Genomic DNA, 17,353 nt, shown 5'->3' with positions numbered 1-17,353 from the left:
CACCTCACTGCAGATCGGCCCCAGAAGGGTGCTGTCAGCCTCTGTCTGCTCCAGAGGGTCCCTCCACATGCAGTTCCAGCAACACCCACCCCAGCCCTGTCTCCACAAGTCACAACCCTGCCCACACACCAAGGCAGCAGGAGAGTCTGTACCTTCCCACCAGCCCCCAGAAAAGAGAGAGAAATTGAAAACCGAAGATTAAGTTTCTCTCCTTTCTGTGAATCCCCTTAGCCTGGGTCTGTGACAGAGGTCCTACCAGGGATATTTGCTCAAGATTCAGACTCAAGGGGGCTTCCAGTTCTAGCCAATGATACGATGGTTTGTGGAGAGCTTGTCCCGAGCATGGGGCTCCACTTTATATCCTCCATGTTTTCCCGAAGAGTCTTTTCACCCTTACTTACAAAAACTGTTAGTGTCACTTGTGGACACTCCACAGTGGTGAAACCATTTCCCGAGCTCAGGATCCGTGTCTGCCAACCTTGTAAGTGCCCCTCTTGGGTGGTAACTTAGTGCCCAGAGACCCCCTGCCCAAGTCCCTTTGTGTCGCCAGCCATGGTGTTCCTAGATATGCAATGTGTTGCAACTGTCTTTTGAGCCACTCTCATGATGGGTTTCTTAATTTTAACTTTGTGTTTCTTAACTTGTAACTAAGTGGTCCTTTATAATTTTCTATATTTTAAATTTAGTTCTGGCCCAGCACAGTGGCTCACGCCTGTAATTCCTGCACTTTCGGAGGCCAAGGCGGGCAGATCACCTGAGGTCAGGAGTTCAAGACCAGCCTGGCCAACATGGTGAAACCCTATCTCTACTAAAAATACAACAAATTAGCCGGGCGTAGTGGCGTGCCCCTCTAATCTCAGCTACTTGGGAGGCTGAGGCAGGAGAATCACTTAAACCCGGGAGGCAGAGGTTGCAGTGAGCCGAGATCGCACCACTGCACTCCAGCTTGGGTGACACAGCAAGACTCCGTCTCAATAAAGAAACAAATAAAGTTCTTCATTAATTGTAAAATTAACATAAAATGAAACTTTTCCACATTCATTGCTGATGTTATTCATAGACCAGTGCTTATCTTCTTTTTGTTAAATTATAATATTTGATAGATTTGTCACTCCCTCCATTACACTTGGAAGAGCCTGCACTTCAGTCTTGATCAACAATTTAGCTGAACTGATGATTCATTATTTCCCCCAGAGTTTGCTGTCCAAGCCCACGTAAAACCTCCTGGCCCCAGTGTTCGCCAGAACTACCTGGGAGAGCATCCTCCAGGAGCACCACCCACCTCCCATCCTGGGTCATGCTCCCCGCTTGTTCTTGTTTCCTCCCGCTAACTGACGCACCCTGTTCAAGGAGCAGAAGTTATTCCTCTCTTTCCTCTACAGCCAAGCAAATGCCTCCTGTTTAGCTGAAGCCCACCAACATTTGGTTTAAGGACTCATCATTGATGAACTAAAGTTACACAGCAATAGGATATGGAGGAGGAATGATAGTGAGGCTACGTAATCCCCAAATTTATCCTTCACCCCCAGAATTAAAAAAAGAATGTAAATGCGTCCTCTGCTATTTTATGACAGGATCTCCAAACCTGTGTAGTTTTCATCTGAGCAGGACTGCCCACCACAAGCCCTGCACATGCTGTCTGTAGTCACTAACCCATCACTCCTGACCTGTGCCATCTGCCAATAGTTACTGGTCTGCCTTGCGACCAGCAATCTCCCATTCCCTTGTCTATTCAGAGGCTTAATATGGTCTTGAATTTTTTTTTTTCAATCTGCTATGTAGCTATTGGATTTTAAATTGTATTAGACTCTGGACCTGTGCCAGGTGCTTGCTAGAGTTTCTGATGCTATCTTATATCATCTTTAGGTGGAAGGGGGAAAACTCCATTGAACTTTCGTGGTAATAAAATTATTGCAGTTGTGCCCTCCATCTGTTCCCTGAACTTCCTGTGGGTTTTCACCAGATCACATGACTGACAGCAGAGACGGCTTTCAGGCTTTTGGTCTGCTTGTTGCACCCAAGTCTCAACCACCAAACCAGACCCTTGCTTTGTCTCTGAGCTGGGCATCCGGATGTCCCACTGTGGTAGGTTGATTCACTGGAGCTGATAAAAACATTCCAGCCAAACTTGAGAGTCTAGCATTACCTCTGGCTCCAAAAATCAAAACAACAGGATTGCTGTAAGTAGCTTTGGATTGAGACCAAGCTACAAGCTTGAGGGATGAGTTTTCTCTCCTTGTTGAGCTGTGTCACAGGACAAGTATCTCTGAAAGAGAAGCGTGAAAGCCAGGGGCTCCTCACCAAAGTAGCCTGAGCTTGAGATAACCAGTGCCCTGCCCTGTGCCAGCCAGTTCTAGCTGAATTCCTGCCATGACTATGAGATCCAAGCCCCCGATCCTTCCCAGGCACCTCCTCTGCCTTCCCAGAGCTTTAGTCTAAGTCCTCAAAGCACGTTGACCTGAGAGTCACTAGCTAGAGCCCAAAGGGGTTCTGAGAAGCCCAAGGGAGGGAAGATGTGGGCAGAGAAGAGCCAGACGGATGTCAGAGCTAAGAGGGCCTGGCAATACCTGAGCAGCCGGGGCCCTGGGCCACCAAGAGGGTTTGTTGGCCATGGCAGAGATGAAGACACTCTCAAGTGAAGAAGTTGGACTTCCCTTAGCCTCACAGGATGGCATCATTGTTCTCTACAAAGGGACATAAAGGAAAGAGTGACCTTTTCTAGGTTGTTGATTTGACATTCAGACTGACATTTCTTGGACTCAGTCCTGACAAAATGTGTCCCCAGTGTCCTTAGTGCTAAATTAAACCTTTTGTCTTTCTTTTCCTTAGTACTTTAGACTTCTAAGACATCTTAGAGGGAGAAGCACATATTTTTAAGAATTGCTATTTAAGTCTCAAACCATGCTGGCTTTCTCTATAGGGAGGTAGATGGACAGGTAGATTCGGAGAGGGGGTCAAATTAAATTCAGCTCGGGCCTACCCAGGTTGACTGAATAACATTCTCAAAATTCTTTTATGATTTATGCCTAGTGTTCACCCTTTTAAAGTGTTCCCAAGCACTGCCCTTACAAACAGCTCCCTTCAGGAAAAAGGAAGCTCCTTACCGTGTGCTTCCAGGTGTTTACTCTGTGTAGCCAGTCCTGGAGAACATGCATAAATAACAAACAGAGTGCGATTCCCCTTTCTGAATCTTTTAGGTGCTGGTGAAAAGTTACAGGCAAACAACCCTAAGGAACAATCTCTCTGCTCCCTTGCTCACTGTGGGAGAGGAGCTGGCGCTATGGTTCGGGGAATGCACAGTGCTGTCTGCATGTTCAGGTTTTCCAATAATGGCTGTGTGTTCACGCTGCTCTCTCTACCCGCTCTTTCGGTCCCCCCATGACCAGTAGTGCACACTTGGGAGACAGCAGTTTGGGAACCCAGTCTGTGGAGGGGACCAGGCCTTCACTAGCCAGCACGGACGGGGGCAGCGCCTGGAACTTCAGCCCACTTAGCTGGGAGCTCCCAGGCCACAGAGCAGCTCAACAGCAGCTTCAAGCTTGTCTTTGTTTTCAGCAGTTGGGAGCCTTAGCCTTTAAAAATGTCTATTGTCAACCTCCAGGACATTCAGATACCATCTCCAGTGCAAAGTCTGTCTAAGTAGAAATCAACAAATGCTTAACTTCAGGGTTGCAGCTGAACCCAGGCCCAACCCATTCAACCCTTTCTTCAAGTGAACCCTGCAGAGCCTAGAGGCATGGCAGGGAATACACCTTTAGACCTTATTGGTCTAAACATAAAACCACACCTAGTCAGAATTGGAAGGAGCTCAAAGGTCCTTCATTTTTCACAAGGCTGGAAAACTGAGTCCCGAGAAATGCTATGACTTGCCCCAAACTGCCCAGCTTGCCACCTGCTGAGCCAAGACAGAGCCAAGGCCTCCTGTCCCCAGCCTGGGCTCACCTGGTGATCAACCCCATCACTCACAGTGAGGAAACACGGCCACAAAAGGTTAAGTGAGTTGTTGGTTAGGAGGATATTGAAGAAACATCTGAAGCTCATTATTATTACTTGAAAGACATGAAAACCTAGTGTCCACGTTGGCCACAGACATTCTAAGGGCACACTTAGGTCCCTTTTGACCCTGGGGAGGCTCCAGAGGAAAGGCCTGAGCTTCTTTCAGCTTCTGGCTCTACCACTCACTGCTGTGGCCTCTTTTTCATGTGACTTATTCTTTTGGGGCCTTGGTTTTTTAAATCTCTATAATAGAGTGAATAATACCTGTGTCACAGGATTTTTGTGCAGATTTTACGTCATTCGTTCATTTATTTAATTCCTCATTCAGCAAACGTGCCTTAAGATGTCAGTGACATGCCAGATGCTCATAAGGTCCCTGCCTTCTTAGAGCCGATGTTTGTTCTAGTTGGGGAAACAAATGGTGCACAAGTCAACAAATAAGAGAAGCACCAATTGCACTGAGTGTTGTGAAGGCAATAAGCCAGTGAGCCGAGAGAGGCCACTTTTGTTTTTTATAGGGTGGTCATTAGTGAAGCAGGAAGTGCCTGGTACATGGCAGCTCTAGTCAGAGTCATTTCCACTGAGCTTCCTACTGGGCTGTCTGTGAACTTCAAGCAGAAGGCTTCATTCCTGGTCAACCACAGCCCCCGCAGCCCCGTGTGGCTCAGGGAGTTAGCTGCCATGCTGGATGTTGTTGAACGTGCTGCACGATCTTACAGGAAGATGGTAAACACCTAGGTCGCATACATTGCAGAAGTTACCCCTTCATAGATGGTAAACCCTTCTTAGTTACCCCATTAGATTGCAAAAGCCTAATGTCACATACACTGTAGAAGTTACCCTCTGGACTGGGCGCGGTGGCTCATGCCTGTAATCCTAGCACTTTGGGAGGCCGAGGCAGGCAGATCACCTGAGGTCGGGAGTTCAAGACCAGCCTGACCAACATGGAGAAACCCCATATCTACTAAAAATACAAAAAAAACTAGCCGGGCATGGTGGCACATGCCTGTAATCCCAGCTACTAGGGAGGCCGAGGCAGGAGAATTGCTTGAACCCGGGAGGCGGAGGTTGCAGTGAGCCGAGATCGCGCCATTGCACTCCAGCCTGGGCGACAAGAGTGAAACTCCATCTTAAAAAAAAAAGAAAAAGGAAGTTACCTCTCTGTCCACCTTATCATAACCATAAACCCACTCCAGGGCCAATCTTCTCCCCTCCAGTTGAGCCTGACTCTGAGACAGAGAAAGAAGGCAGTTCTTCAGCACCTGCCTTCTCTTACTGAAACAGCTTTGTTCTTTAAAAATGTTGATGAAGATGAGCTCAGTGCCTTTAAGCCATTTGTCAGCACTTGTGTCTGGTTTTCATGCAGGGAGGCTTATTTCTATTATTAAGAGTCAGTTGCCAAGTGAGAAGTATCCATTTGGGTGCATAAGAGAAATGGGCTTGTAAGAGAAATGGGCTCTGTAATCACATCTAAAGACTAGACTTCGCTATGACCAGGCCATAGTAAACATCATAGTATGTCTAGTCTTTAGGTTTGATTACAGAACATTATAAGAGCATCCCTTATACTTGCATGTCATTTTAATGTCAGTAATAATAGCCAACATTCATTAAGTACTTACTCTGTGGTGGGTACTATACCAAGCCCTTCACGTGGCTTATCTCATCCGATTGTCAGTACAACTCTGTGAAGTAGGAAGGGTGGTTACATTCCAAGCCTCAGAGTATAGTAAACCTTAAGAGCCTGATCTGAGCAAGGATGTGAGACTAGTCCAAGGTCACTCAGCTAATAAGGACTGGCCTTTTAGCTCTTGAAGGCTGGGACCCCATGTGTCCTAGTGGCTGTATTTTTAGTCCTGTGCTTACTATACACTAGGCCCTCAGTAAGTATTTACTGAGTGAATGAATGGGAAAAGATGGGGCTGAAACTCAAATTATCTGCCTGCCTTTGGAGTTGCTTTTTGTAGTTGTTTCAAAGATGAAATGAGTAACTATATGTAAATTCTTTGAATATGCCTGCCATATAATAGGTAATCAATTGTATTAGCTATAAATGCTAGGTATAATCTCAGAATTTATTATTTTTATGGAGAACTTCTATGGAAATAATGATCAGCTTGAAGAATAACTTCATAATAAAATCTACACGTCTTCTCTTGACAGATAAAGTTTATACTATTTTATACCATTTTTGTGTACTATCATATGCTATATACTGGATGTTCCTGAGATTTTGTTTGCAACATTTGAAAGCCATAGTTACTACCAGCCAAAGAGTGTACTTTCCGATTAGAGGAAAGATCTCTGTTGCTGAGAGATGTCCTGTGCCTTTGTGGAGGGTGAGATGAGTTATTGTTTCAACATCAACTTGAGGCATTTTCACTTCTGGTTGTACCAGGTGGTGGGAAGGATAGTCATGGGGGTGCCAGGTATTTTTCCCAGATCCTCTTTTGCAGGATTTAAGGGCAGTCTTTGACTCATTACTCCTTCTAGCGGAATAGTCATCAGAGTTTCCCCAAAGCCATGAGGGCAGGAAAACTTACTGCTAGCCCATAAACTTAGCAGCAGCTCTTGCCTAAGTTTCTGTAATTCAGCTGGAAGGAATTCTTCTGAGAGCAGTTTACAGTGTATTGGTTTTATTTCCCATTCCACCCTCCTTAGAGATGCGGAAAGCAGCCTTGCATAAGCTGCCTCACAGCCTCTCCTAAGGCCTTCATGGGAAAACCCCCATGTAAGTCACTGAATGGAGAAAAGCTTTCACATCTTTGAGTCATTTTTATTTCTAACAATGAGAAGTGCGTTTTAACAGCGACATTACCACATAGAAATGTAAGATGTTATTATTCCAATGAAAACAAGCCACTGGGGGACTCTGCACCCCCACCTAGCCCCTCTCTTCTCCCTGAGTCCGTGTGAGGTTTTCTAAAGTTTGAGGCCGTCCTAAGAACTAGGATTTTCGTCTCCATTATCATGGATGAGTTTCATTTCTTCTTCACATAGCACCACAGTCCTCTCGTGATTATTGCCCTCATGTGGTTCTTTTTTTAAGGACCAGCAGCGTGCTGAGCTCTGTACCTCACACCCAGAAGGGTTTCGTGGAGCCTAAGAGAATCAAATTTAAGGATGAAGCATTAGGGTGGCCAGAACTCTGATGTCACTTTTCAAACTAACTTTGCACACAGTCAGACCCAGGCTTTAAACCTGACTCCACTCCAGCAGGCTGCATGACCTTGCAACCGAGCACTTAGCCTCTCTGAGCTCCGAGTTACCTTCTCTTCATGGGGTTGGCACTGGCCTCAGCGGGACATTTGGTGACTGACCAGGATGCCGTGGGAGCTTCAGACGGCATGATGTATGGGGAGTGCGGGTCGGTGGGAGCTACTTGTTGCCCCCCTCTTGCTACAAATGCAGATTTTTCACAGAAAAGAACATCATCGTGTTGGTACCTCTTAGACACCTGATTCCATGACAAAGACTTCCCTCTAAGCACCCACATACCTGAGAACCCCATGTCAGGCTGGAATCAACACAGTGTATGAGGAGGCTCCCAAACTCTCCAGGCCCTAGGATACCGCCCCACCAGCAGTTAGGGAACACCCAGAGAGCACTGTGCAGGGCAGGTGGGGTGCAAGGGGACTTCAGGAGTGGACGAGGAGGGAGTAGAAAGCTGGGGGCCTTAGGTGTCAGCTGAGAGGAGGGAAAGAATAAAGAAAGAAAAATAAAGCTGGGGCCTCATTGAACTCTGGCTCGTGTCAGCAAGTGCTGGAAGTGGTGCCACATCCTGAGCTGATCAAACTTTGTCAGCCAGACTGAGCCAAAGAGCCCAGCTAAAGAAGTTGTCCCCTCCATTGCAGTCATGAGCAACATCATCAGCAGACACTGAGACTTCCAGCCTGCGCTGATGATGGCAAAGAGCTGGAAGGAAACACTGATGGTCTGAAAAGGCACAGGTTTCATTGAACTAGAACTAGTAGTTTTTGAAAAGGGGACTGCAGTGTGGGGGTGCAGGGTGTGGGGAGATCTAGGCCTAGGTAGTGCTAGAGCTTGGCGTCTATTTATATAAACAGTCTGGTAGCCACAAAGTGGGGAGCTGCTGATCACTGAAGCCATAGCAGATGGGGGCTGTGTGTTGAAGTTACATCAATGGCCAGAACACCCTCCGTTTTAGGAATTCTTACACACTTGTTCAAGATGTAACTCTTGCCACAAAGTCTTTGCTGCTTCACTCTGCTCCTCTCTGATCATTCTGGAACTCTGAAGATCCAGCACTTAGATGTTTTTAGTTGGTTTTCTTAAATTTATTTTTCAAATTTAATTTTTTGGTTTAATTATTTTTAGAGACAGGATATCACTCTTAGGCCCAGGCTAGAGTGGACTGGCATGATTCTAGCTCACTGAAGCCTCGAACTCCTGGGCTCAAGCAATCCTCCCATCTCAGCCTCTTGAGTAGCTACAGACATGCGCCATCACATCTGGCTAATTTTTAAATTTTTTGTAAAGATAGGGTCTTGCTAGGTTGCTCAGGCTGGTCTTTAACTCCTGGGTTCAAGTGATCCTCCTGCCTTGGCCTCTCAAAGTGCTGGGATTACAGGCGTGAGCTACTATACCTGGTCCAGATGCTTTTAGTCTTAATCACTGTAAATGTTATTTTAAAATTCTTGTTACTGTGTGTGTCTGTGTGTGTTGTGTCTGTGTGTCTGGTGTGTGTGTGTCTGTATGTGCATGTCTGTGTGTGTGTCTGTGTGTGTGTGGGTGTGTCTGCATGTGAGTGTGTGGGTATCTGTTTTGTATGTATTGTGTGTGTATATGTGTCTGTGTCTGTGTGTTTTGTCTGTGGTGTGTATGTGTGCATGTCTGTATTGTCTGTATGTGCGTGTCTGGGTGTGTGTGTATTGTGTGTGTCTGGTGTGTGTGTGTGTGTGCGCATGTCTGGGTGTGTTGTCTGTGTCTGTCTATATATTGTGGGTATGGATGTTTGTGTTGTGTTTGTGTTATGTGTGTGAGTCTGTGGTGTGTGTGTCTATGTGTGCGTGTCTGTGTGTTTTATCTGTGTGTGCGTGCCTCGGTGTGTCTGTGTGTGTGTCTATGTGAGTGGTGTGTATGTGGGGATGTGGGTGTGGGTGTGTGTGTGTGTGCGCGCATGCAGCTCCTCTACCTGCTCCTCCCCTTTCCTAAATATCTTTTAAATCCACCCAGCTAGCATCATCCTAGTTCAGGCCTGTTTCCCCCTTCCCTGGACTAGGCTCCTGCCCCTGCCTGCTGCACCGTGCCCCCCACTTCTCCCTGCTGTGATGGGAGCAGCCACTGCACAGTGCCATTCTCATGCCGTAGCCTTCAGGCCCCTCAGAGGCTTCCGGGACCTTATGTGCAGCTCCCCAGTCTGGCCTCTGCTCCCCGGTGTGTGCTCTTCCCCCACCCCCTCCTTAGCCTCCAGCATGCTGTGCCTCCTGCCTCACACCCAGGCCTTTCCTGTGCGGGGCCCTCCAGGGGAGCTCACCTCCCCTTCGTCTGGCTGCCACCTCCTCCCTTCTGGCTCCTTGTCCTTCCCTGCCTTGCTGCCCTGTTATTATTGGTTTTTTGTTGCTGCTGCTGCTGTTTCTGTCTCCTCCATGAAGATTTACCTTCCATGAGAACAGGAGCTGGGTTTGGCTGCCGCACCCCCGTATCTCTAGGCCCTGGCCCACACAGTGCCTGCCTGGCACCTGCCAGCAGATAGTCAGTAGAATGAAGAATGAGTGAATGAACAAATGAATGGACTCCCATAAGAAGGACTAAATTAGATAATACATACAAAGCATCTACAGTGTGTCTGGGACATAGTTGGCCCTCAATACTTGGTTGATTGCTTCATTGATTCATTCACTCATCAGTTTATTAAGTGCCTGGCTAATATCCTTGGGGATGCAGCAGCTGACAAAACAGATAAAAACCTCTCTGCCCTATGGGCCATGTCTTCCAGTATAGTATAATAAGTGTGGCTGTGGATGCATGTGGGGAAGTGTGTGGTTTCCTCTCTTTCAGCCCCCTCTTCCTCAGCCTTCCACTGTCCTCCTCCTCCCAGGACCCTGTCCCCTCTCTCCCCACCCAACCTGGGACAAGGGTCACCAAGCTGCAGCCACTCCTGCCAGCGACGCCTTGGCAAAGGAGAGGGCCAGGGGCCTTCGGTAGACTCTAGCCACTCCTCAAGCTGCTGAAAGTGGAATCACTTCCTCTGCCCTGGCTGGAATAAATAGGCCAGGAATAAAAGTAGAAAATCAAAAGCCCAAATTCCAGTGATGTGCTAAAACGCAAGTGCTGCCTTAGGCCACTGAGCTGCACGACTCCTTACATAACAGAAGACTGGAGTTTGCAGACCAGGGCACCTGCGATGTGTTTGTAGAGCCAGGCCTAGGCCTTTTCCCAGACTCCATGAGGAGCAGCCTCGGGCTCCCTCTCCGCAAAGCCAAAGCCATTGCTCCTGCCTCCAGGGAGGAAGAGACTGAGGCCAAGCTATGGCCAAGAAAGCTGGCCACCCCAGACCCCCGCTCCTCCAGAGTAGCCCCCCTCCACCGGTGGCACATGCCTACCCCTTCAGGTCAGGGCTCAGGATTGTGAAGGGGAAGGTCCTCACCTCCAGAATGGCGGAACCCTGAGGACAGTGCCTCTCAAAAGCCAGTCCCTGGCATTGCACTCTGGGGAATATCAGCCTGAGCCTTGTCTGCCTCCCAGGCAGGGTCCATGTCTCAGCTAGGATATTTCTCATCATACCTTAACCACTGCTGGGGTCCCTAGCAGGGAACTATCAGCCAAACTGACATTAGCCAACCAGGACCCATTGTGTTACTTGCTCTCTCCATCGGTAATTCACATTTTCTCAGGAGCCATTTGATAGCTGAAATATTTTAAAGCCCCAGAGCTCTCACGCCCTGTGACCAGTTGGCAGGGGTGGGTGGGCTCCCCGCACACCACAGCACCACCTGCAAACTCTCACCACTTTTGCTTGTGCATGGAACTGTGGGATTATAAAATCATCTTATTTTCATTGCAGAAATTTCCAGAATTGAAATTCAAATATGTGGAAGAGGAGCAGCCCGAGGAGTTTTTTATCCCCTATGTCTGGTCTCTTGTCTACAACTCAGCAGTCGGCCTGTACTGGAATCCACAGGACATCCAGCTGTTCACCATGGATTCCGACTGAGGGCAGGATGCTCTCCCACCCGGACCCCTCCAGCCAAGCAGCCCTTCAAGTTCTTTTATTTCTGGGTAACAGAAGTAGACAGACAGGTTACTTGGTGTATCTTCTGTTAAAGAGGATTGCACGAGTGTGTTTTCCTCACACACTTTGATTTGGAGAATTGGTGCCAGTTGGCAATAGATAACTCAGCGTAGATAGTAGTGCAAAAAGGGGAGGAAATACACAACAATAATAAATGTAAAAACCTGCTATTCAACATGCAGTTTTATTTCGAAGCCAAAAATCTAGAGCTTTCCCAAGATCCTGTTGCCTTAGGCACATCACACTTCAACAGTGCACACTATTCAACAGTGCACACTATTCAAAAGCGTAGACTATTTTTTTGCATGTTCAAGATATTTGTTTTGGTCTTATGTGTGTGTGAGAGAGAGAGATTCCTTTGACATTAAGGAGCATCAATGAGAAAAGATGATGAGGCAGGAATTAATAAAGAAATGAAGTCGTGTGTGTTTGGTTGCCTGTCAGAGGGCACATAATTTCATAAACACCATGCCTGGACAATTTGATATTAATATTTAACACCTCTGCATCTTTTCTTAAAAAAGAATATGGGCCAGATACAGTGGCTCACATTTGTAATCCCAGCACTTTGGGGAGCCAAATTAGCAGAATCCCTTGAGCACAGGAATCTGAGACCAGCTTGGGCAACATAGTGAGATCCCATCTCTACAAAAAACTTAAAAATTAGCCAGGCATGATGGCACATTCCTGTAGTCCTAGCTACTCAGGAGGCTAAGGTAGGAGGATTGCCTGAGCCCAGGAGTTCAAGGCTGCAGTGAGCTAAGAACGTGCCAGTACACTCCAGCCTGAGCCACAAAGTGAGACCCTGTCTCACAAAAAAAAAAAAAAGAAAAGAAAAAGAAAATGGCTACTTCTCATGAAGCCCAGATTAACTTTTCTGTGAATATGGCCTGTGAACTGTTGCTGGAATTAAATTGGAGTCTAGCACAAATTAAGTTAATCTACTCTGTATTAATCACTGGGAAAAAGAAAAGCTTCATTTGAAAACAGTCTTTTTCCCTCACCCACACTAATAGAAAAAGGAGAGTAATTTGTTCATACTGTATTCCACGTGGGATGAAAAGCATGTTTTGCTCTTTGTTTCTGGGCCGGTGTGATCCGTGTGTTGGTGCCTGAGCTGGAGGAAGGAGCTTCTTGCAGGGAAACAGCCACTGGGGCCACATTGAGGGCCAGTTGGGACCTTCCTTTCCAGTCACACTCTGTGTCCTCACGGGCCCCTTCACAGTCTAGATAAGGAGCCTAGTTTCATTCTCAAAGAAAAAGTATTTGCTCTTCAACATAGAAAGCACAAAAGCCCAGACGAGACTGAGCACACTTCGAATCCACTGCCAGCTCATCTGTGTCAGGGCTGGCTTCTCCTGTCATGTGTCCCAGGGCTGCAGGCCCGTGTTATTCGAGTCCATCAAATCTTCCAAGGGCCTCGGAGGAACCCTTCTCAGTCACCCCAAGCTCTGTAAAAGGTCAAAACACTGGTAGCCTCTCAGTGCACCACTGTGTGGGCTCCACACGGGAAGGCCTGGCCAAGCTGTGCTCTTAGAGGCTGTCGAGGTAGGGCAGGAAGCTTCCCTATCCTCGTCTGGATGGAATGAAACAGAGGTTCCCTAAGGCCAAGGGACTCGTGGAGCGCCCATCCCGGGTGGGGTCCCAGAGGTGAGTGCAGCTTGCCTCCTGTCCCCAAGGGGCTTGTTCTGTCAGGCCTCCTCCAGTCACTGCTGGAGTGGGGACTCTGACTCCTGTGTTCACCTCAGAGCCCATGTACAGGCTAGAGGTGAGGCTTGGCAACAACTTCTACTAATACTTAGCTTTGTGGCAGAGCCAGTCTGAAGGAGGAGAAGAAGCGCTCTCAGCCAGCAGGGGGAGTGATGATTATCATTTCAGGTAGCAAGGATATGTATTTACTATGTGGGGAAATAATTTGCAACTTTAATTTGTTTCCAAAGCATTTTGATTGGCTTCCTTTTCCTTTAAACCAAAAAATTGTTTAAATGTTTAAGGGTCATGTGGAACAGCTGAGCTTCTGGCAGGACCACAGAACTGTCCTCTGAGTCTGAGGGCTGGGCAGTGCCACAGGACAGTCCCTGGGCTGCAGGACTGTCAGTGCTTGTCGTGTGAGGAAATGAGGCCCTTCAAAAACCCAGTCATCTTGACAGAGGGCACACTCCCAAGGAAGGCCTGACTGGGGAATCATACAGCCTCTCCTCCAGGCCTCTGGGCTCACTGAGGTGCCCCCAGAACCCTGATTGCCCTCCCCTCTTTCCCTTTTCTCATTCATCACACAGTAGAAGCACTCACTGGCTAACAGCTCAGCTGGGGCAGCAGCCTCCATGGAGGCCTGCAAGTGATGCTCCCAGTCCTGGTTCCTGCTCAGGAGAGAGGCCCCACCACGTGCATCACTGCCTCAGCTCTGCAAAGTCACCAGAGGCTTCTTCCTGATTTTTGTGAAAGATTTATTATATGGCAATAAATCTGAATGATAAACTTTCATTATACTTGCATTAATTTTGAGTATTAGTTTGCTTAGAAATTTTTACACGAAGTAAAAATGTGTAATGATGCAACACAGGATCATCATGTGTTCAGATGGAAATTGGCATCTGATTTTACCCCAGATCTGAAGCTGTTACTGCATTGTGTCATTTTATCAACAAAGACTTCTGCCACAATATTTACTTTTAAAAGAATTTGTCCCTTTCAATAGCATCTTCCCTATCAAGAGTTCAAGGCACTTTGCAGAAGAGCTTCAGATTTCTAACTCTAGTTCCCACAGTCACCCGTTGAGGCTGGTGTCATACAATCTATGAACAACAACCTTGCAGCAGGACTGCCACCATTCAGCAGTGCAGACAACACAGCTCAAGGACAAAGACAGAGAAAGGAAAGAAGAGAAGGTCCCTGAAGGTGAAGCATAGAAAGTACACTGCACACACAGTTCTCTCTGGAAGGAAAGCACAGGAGCTGGGAAGTAGACGATAGAAAGTGGAAAGGACACAGGACCAGCATCAGAACACTCAGCAACTTCCTAAGAGCTTGCTAAGGTACATCCAAGAGAAATATTTAGTGAGGGAAACTTTTAAGCACTGGAATTGTTAATATATCATACTTTAAGCAACATTTCATCCTTTAGATTCCGGGAGCCAGGGTTTTGCATTGGGTGGTAGAGCTCTCTGCATAATTGAGTCACCCTGTGCTTTTTTGCAGAGCCATAAATTAGTTTTGGCACTTGCTGATACTTCATAGGCTGGAGTCTCTGCAAGGTCAACCCTTTGGGTCTCTTAATTCTTTCCTAGGCACTATCCTGCAATATCAGTAGTTGCCACTTGATTTTAGGGACTGATTATTAGGCCTTCTGACTCCAAATTCAGAACAATTCCAGTGTCCTACATCACCTCCTGGAGTCAAAGAGGTCAGTTTCTATTCAGTGATGAAGAGCTAAGCTAGCTATGCATATGAAGAACTGAGAAGTAGATTATAACACACAATCCACAGCAAATAATGCATATTTATTTTGTATGAATTAAAGCATAAAATTTAATCTCATTAGCGTATAGCTATTCAGAGTTCCCACTCAAAGCAAGGGAGACTCACCAGTAGCCCCAAGACCCTTGGCCAGGTCATACTCAACCCCTAATCTAACTTCACAAGGCTGTCTAAATGTCAGCTACTCAGACACAGCCTCTGGCATTAGCAAAATCCCCCAGAGGAAAAGCAGCCCCATAGAGCTGGACAAGTAATACTTAACTATCTTGTTGACTCTGGGGTCCTTCAAGCAAATTTTAAAAATATTTTTACCAGATTTCCAAGTTGTCCTTAGCTTGAGGGTTGGTCCTCCATTACTGTCATTGGACTATCCCTCATGGGTAGTGCAGTTCAACTTCTAAACCACCTCAGTACCTGAATGTGGTCCGAGGTGAAACCAGATTACTGATGCCTTCAGGTGCCCAACTGAAGCAAATGGCAAATTCTGTGGAGGAAGTAAACATAACCCAAGGCCTCAAATTATTTCTGCAGTGTTGCAATCAGAAATACCCAGGTATGGGAGAAGACCAGACAACATTAATTACTTGAATTAAAACCATTAGAGGAAAACACAGACAATAGAAATATCCAAACAGACTCCAGATAAAGTTGTTGCAGAATTTAAAACAGCTATGGTTACTGTGTTCAAAAAAATGAGACGCATGGTCAAGAATTTCAACAGAGAGTTAGAAACTGTAAAAGGCGCATTGGAAATTCTATAACTAAAGTACTGTAATGAGAAGAACAGTGAACAGGTTTAAGAGCAGATTAGAAATAACTGAAAAGAGAATGAGTAAGATGAAAAATTGAGGGTGAGGGGTGGGAGCAGGAATTATATAGTAAAAAAAACAGAACATGGAGAATAGAGGGTAAGAGACTTAAAGGATACAGTGAGCATGTCTGACCTGCTCAGACATGCAGGGTAGTTGGCATCTCAAAAGAGTAGAAGAAAGGAATATTTAAACAAATGGCTGAGAACTTTTCCAAAACTCATGAAAGATATCACACCAAAAATTCAAGAATCCCTCCCACAAACTCCAAGTGGGATAAATAAAAACAACCCACACCTAGAAACATCATAGTAAAACTGTTGAAGACCAAAGAAAAATAATATTTTAGACCTGCTGGGGTGGGAGAGGGAATACAACCATTAAAGGAGCAATAATATTAGACTGACAGCTCCTTCTCAGCAGAAACAATGGAAGACAGTGAAATACTGCCTTTTATGGTTCTGAAAGAAAATGACTGCCAACCTAAAAATTTCTAATCAGGGAAAATATCCTGCAAAAATGAAGAGGATATGAAGACATTTTTAGAGAAACAGCTAGAAGAATTGATCAGCACGCCTACCCTAAAGGAAAATTTAAAAGGTGTTTTACAGGCAGAAGGAAAATAATCCCAAACGTAAGGACAGAGCCCTAGGAAAGATTGAAGAGCAATGAAAATGACACATAAATATTGACTACATAAAACAATAATTATGTCTTATGGAGTTTTAAATATATAGAGAAATAAAATGTATGAAAATGAAAGGATTTATGTGGGAATTTTAAGTGTTCTAAGACACTTGGCATCATCCAAGAAGAGAGTAAAAATTCATTTAATATTAGTCTTTGATAAGTCATGTATGCGTGATAATATTTGAGATATCAATAAAAGTGTATAGCTTTCCACATAATAAGAGAGAATTCGAATAATCAATTCAGTGGAAGATTTAAGAATTGCAAAAGAGTCTAAGAAAGAAGAAAAAGCAGAACAGGTGGAACAAATAGAAAGCAAGATATTTGTGATAAATCCATTATTACACTAAATGTAAATGGACTAATGCTCAAATGTTGACAAATATTGTCAGCCTTGTTTTAAACCATATGCTGTTTACAAGAGACATTTTTAGAACATGAATTTAGAAATTTTGGAAGAAAAAGATGGAGAAATACATACCCAGCAAACAGTAACCATGAGGAAACTGGTGTAGATATATTTAAGTAAACTTTAAGGCAATAATTTTTTTAAGAAATAAAAGGGTCAATTCAATTACTAGAAAGACAATCTAAATTTATATGCACTTAAAATATAAACTCAAAATACGTAAAAGAAAATTTGATAGGAAATTTAGACAAATATGCAACCAGAGTGATATTTTAACATGCCTATTTTGTTAATTGGTAGAAAAAAAAACTAGCATACAAAAATCAAGTTATAGAAGATTTAAGCAATGAAATGAGCAAACCAAACGGATGTATGTAGGACACCAAACTCAATAACATACTTTTCAAACACAAATGGCACACACTCCAAAATACTGGGCTATAAAGGTTTCAACAGGCTAGGCGCAGTGGCTCACATCTGTAACACTAGCACTTTGAGAGGCCAAGTCAGGAAGATCACTTGAGCCCAGGAGTTTGAGACCAGCTTGGGCAACATAGTGAGGCCCCACCTTTACAAAAAATACAAAAATTAACTGGGCATGGTGGCATGTGCCTATAGCCCCAGCTAGTTGGGAAGCTGAGGCAGGAGAATCACTTGTGCCCAGGAGGTCGAGGCTGCAGTGAGCTATAATTGCACTACTGCACTCCAGCTTGGGTG

The 17,353-nt window shown here is 45.5% G+C and overlaps 1 protein-coding gene across 25 annotated transcripts in view; it reads left to right on the top strand.

Annotated features, from left to right (window-relative positions):
• Nucleotides 1-11,426, top strand: part of DYM (dymeclin) — a 411,382-nt gene extending 399,956 nt beyond the window's left edge. For all 25 annotated transcript variants that reach the window (XM_001151222.8, XM_009433974.5, XM_024350839.3 and 22 more), the window contains one exon: nucleotides 11,024-11,426. In XM_001151222.8, coding sequence (XP_001151222.1) covers nucleotides 11,024-11,173 — 150 coding nt within the window. In that variant the 3' untranslated portion in view covers nucleotides 11,174-11,426. The remainder of the gene's footprint in view (nucleotides 1-11,023) is intronic.
• Nucleotides 11,427-17,353: the final 5,927 nt, after the last annotated feature.

This window comes from Pan troglodytes, chromosome 17, assembly GCF_028858775.2.
Source record: "Pan troglodytes isolate AG18354 chromosome 17, NHGRI_mPanTro3-v2.0_pri, whole genome shotgun sequence".
NCBI lineage: Eukaryota > Metazoa > Chordata > Mammalia > Primates > Hominidae > Pan > Pan troglodytes.
This window is presented reverse-complemented; position numbering and strand designations above follow the sequence as displayed.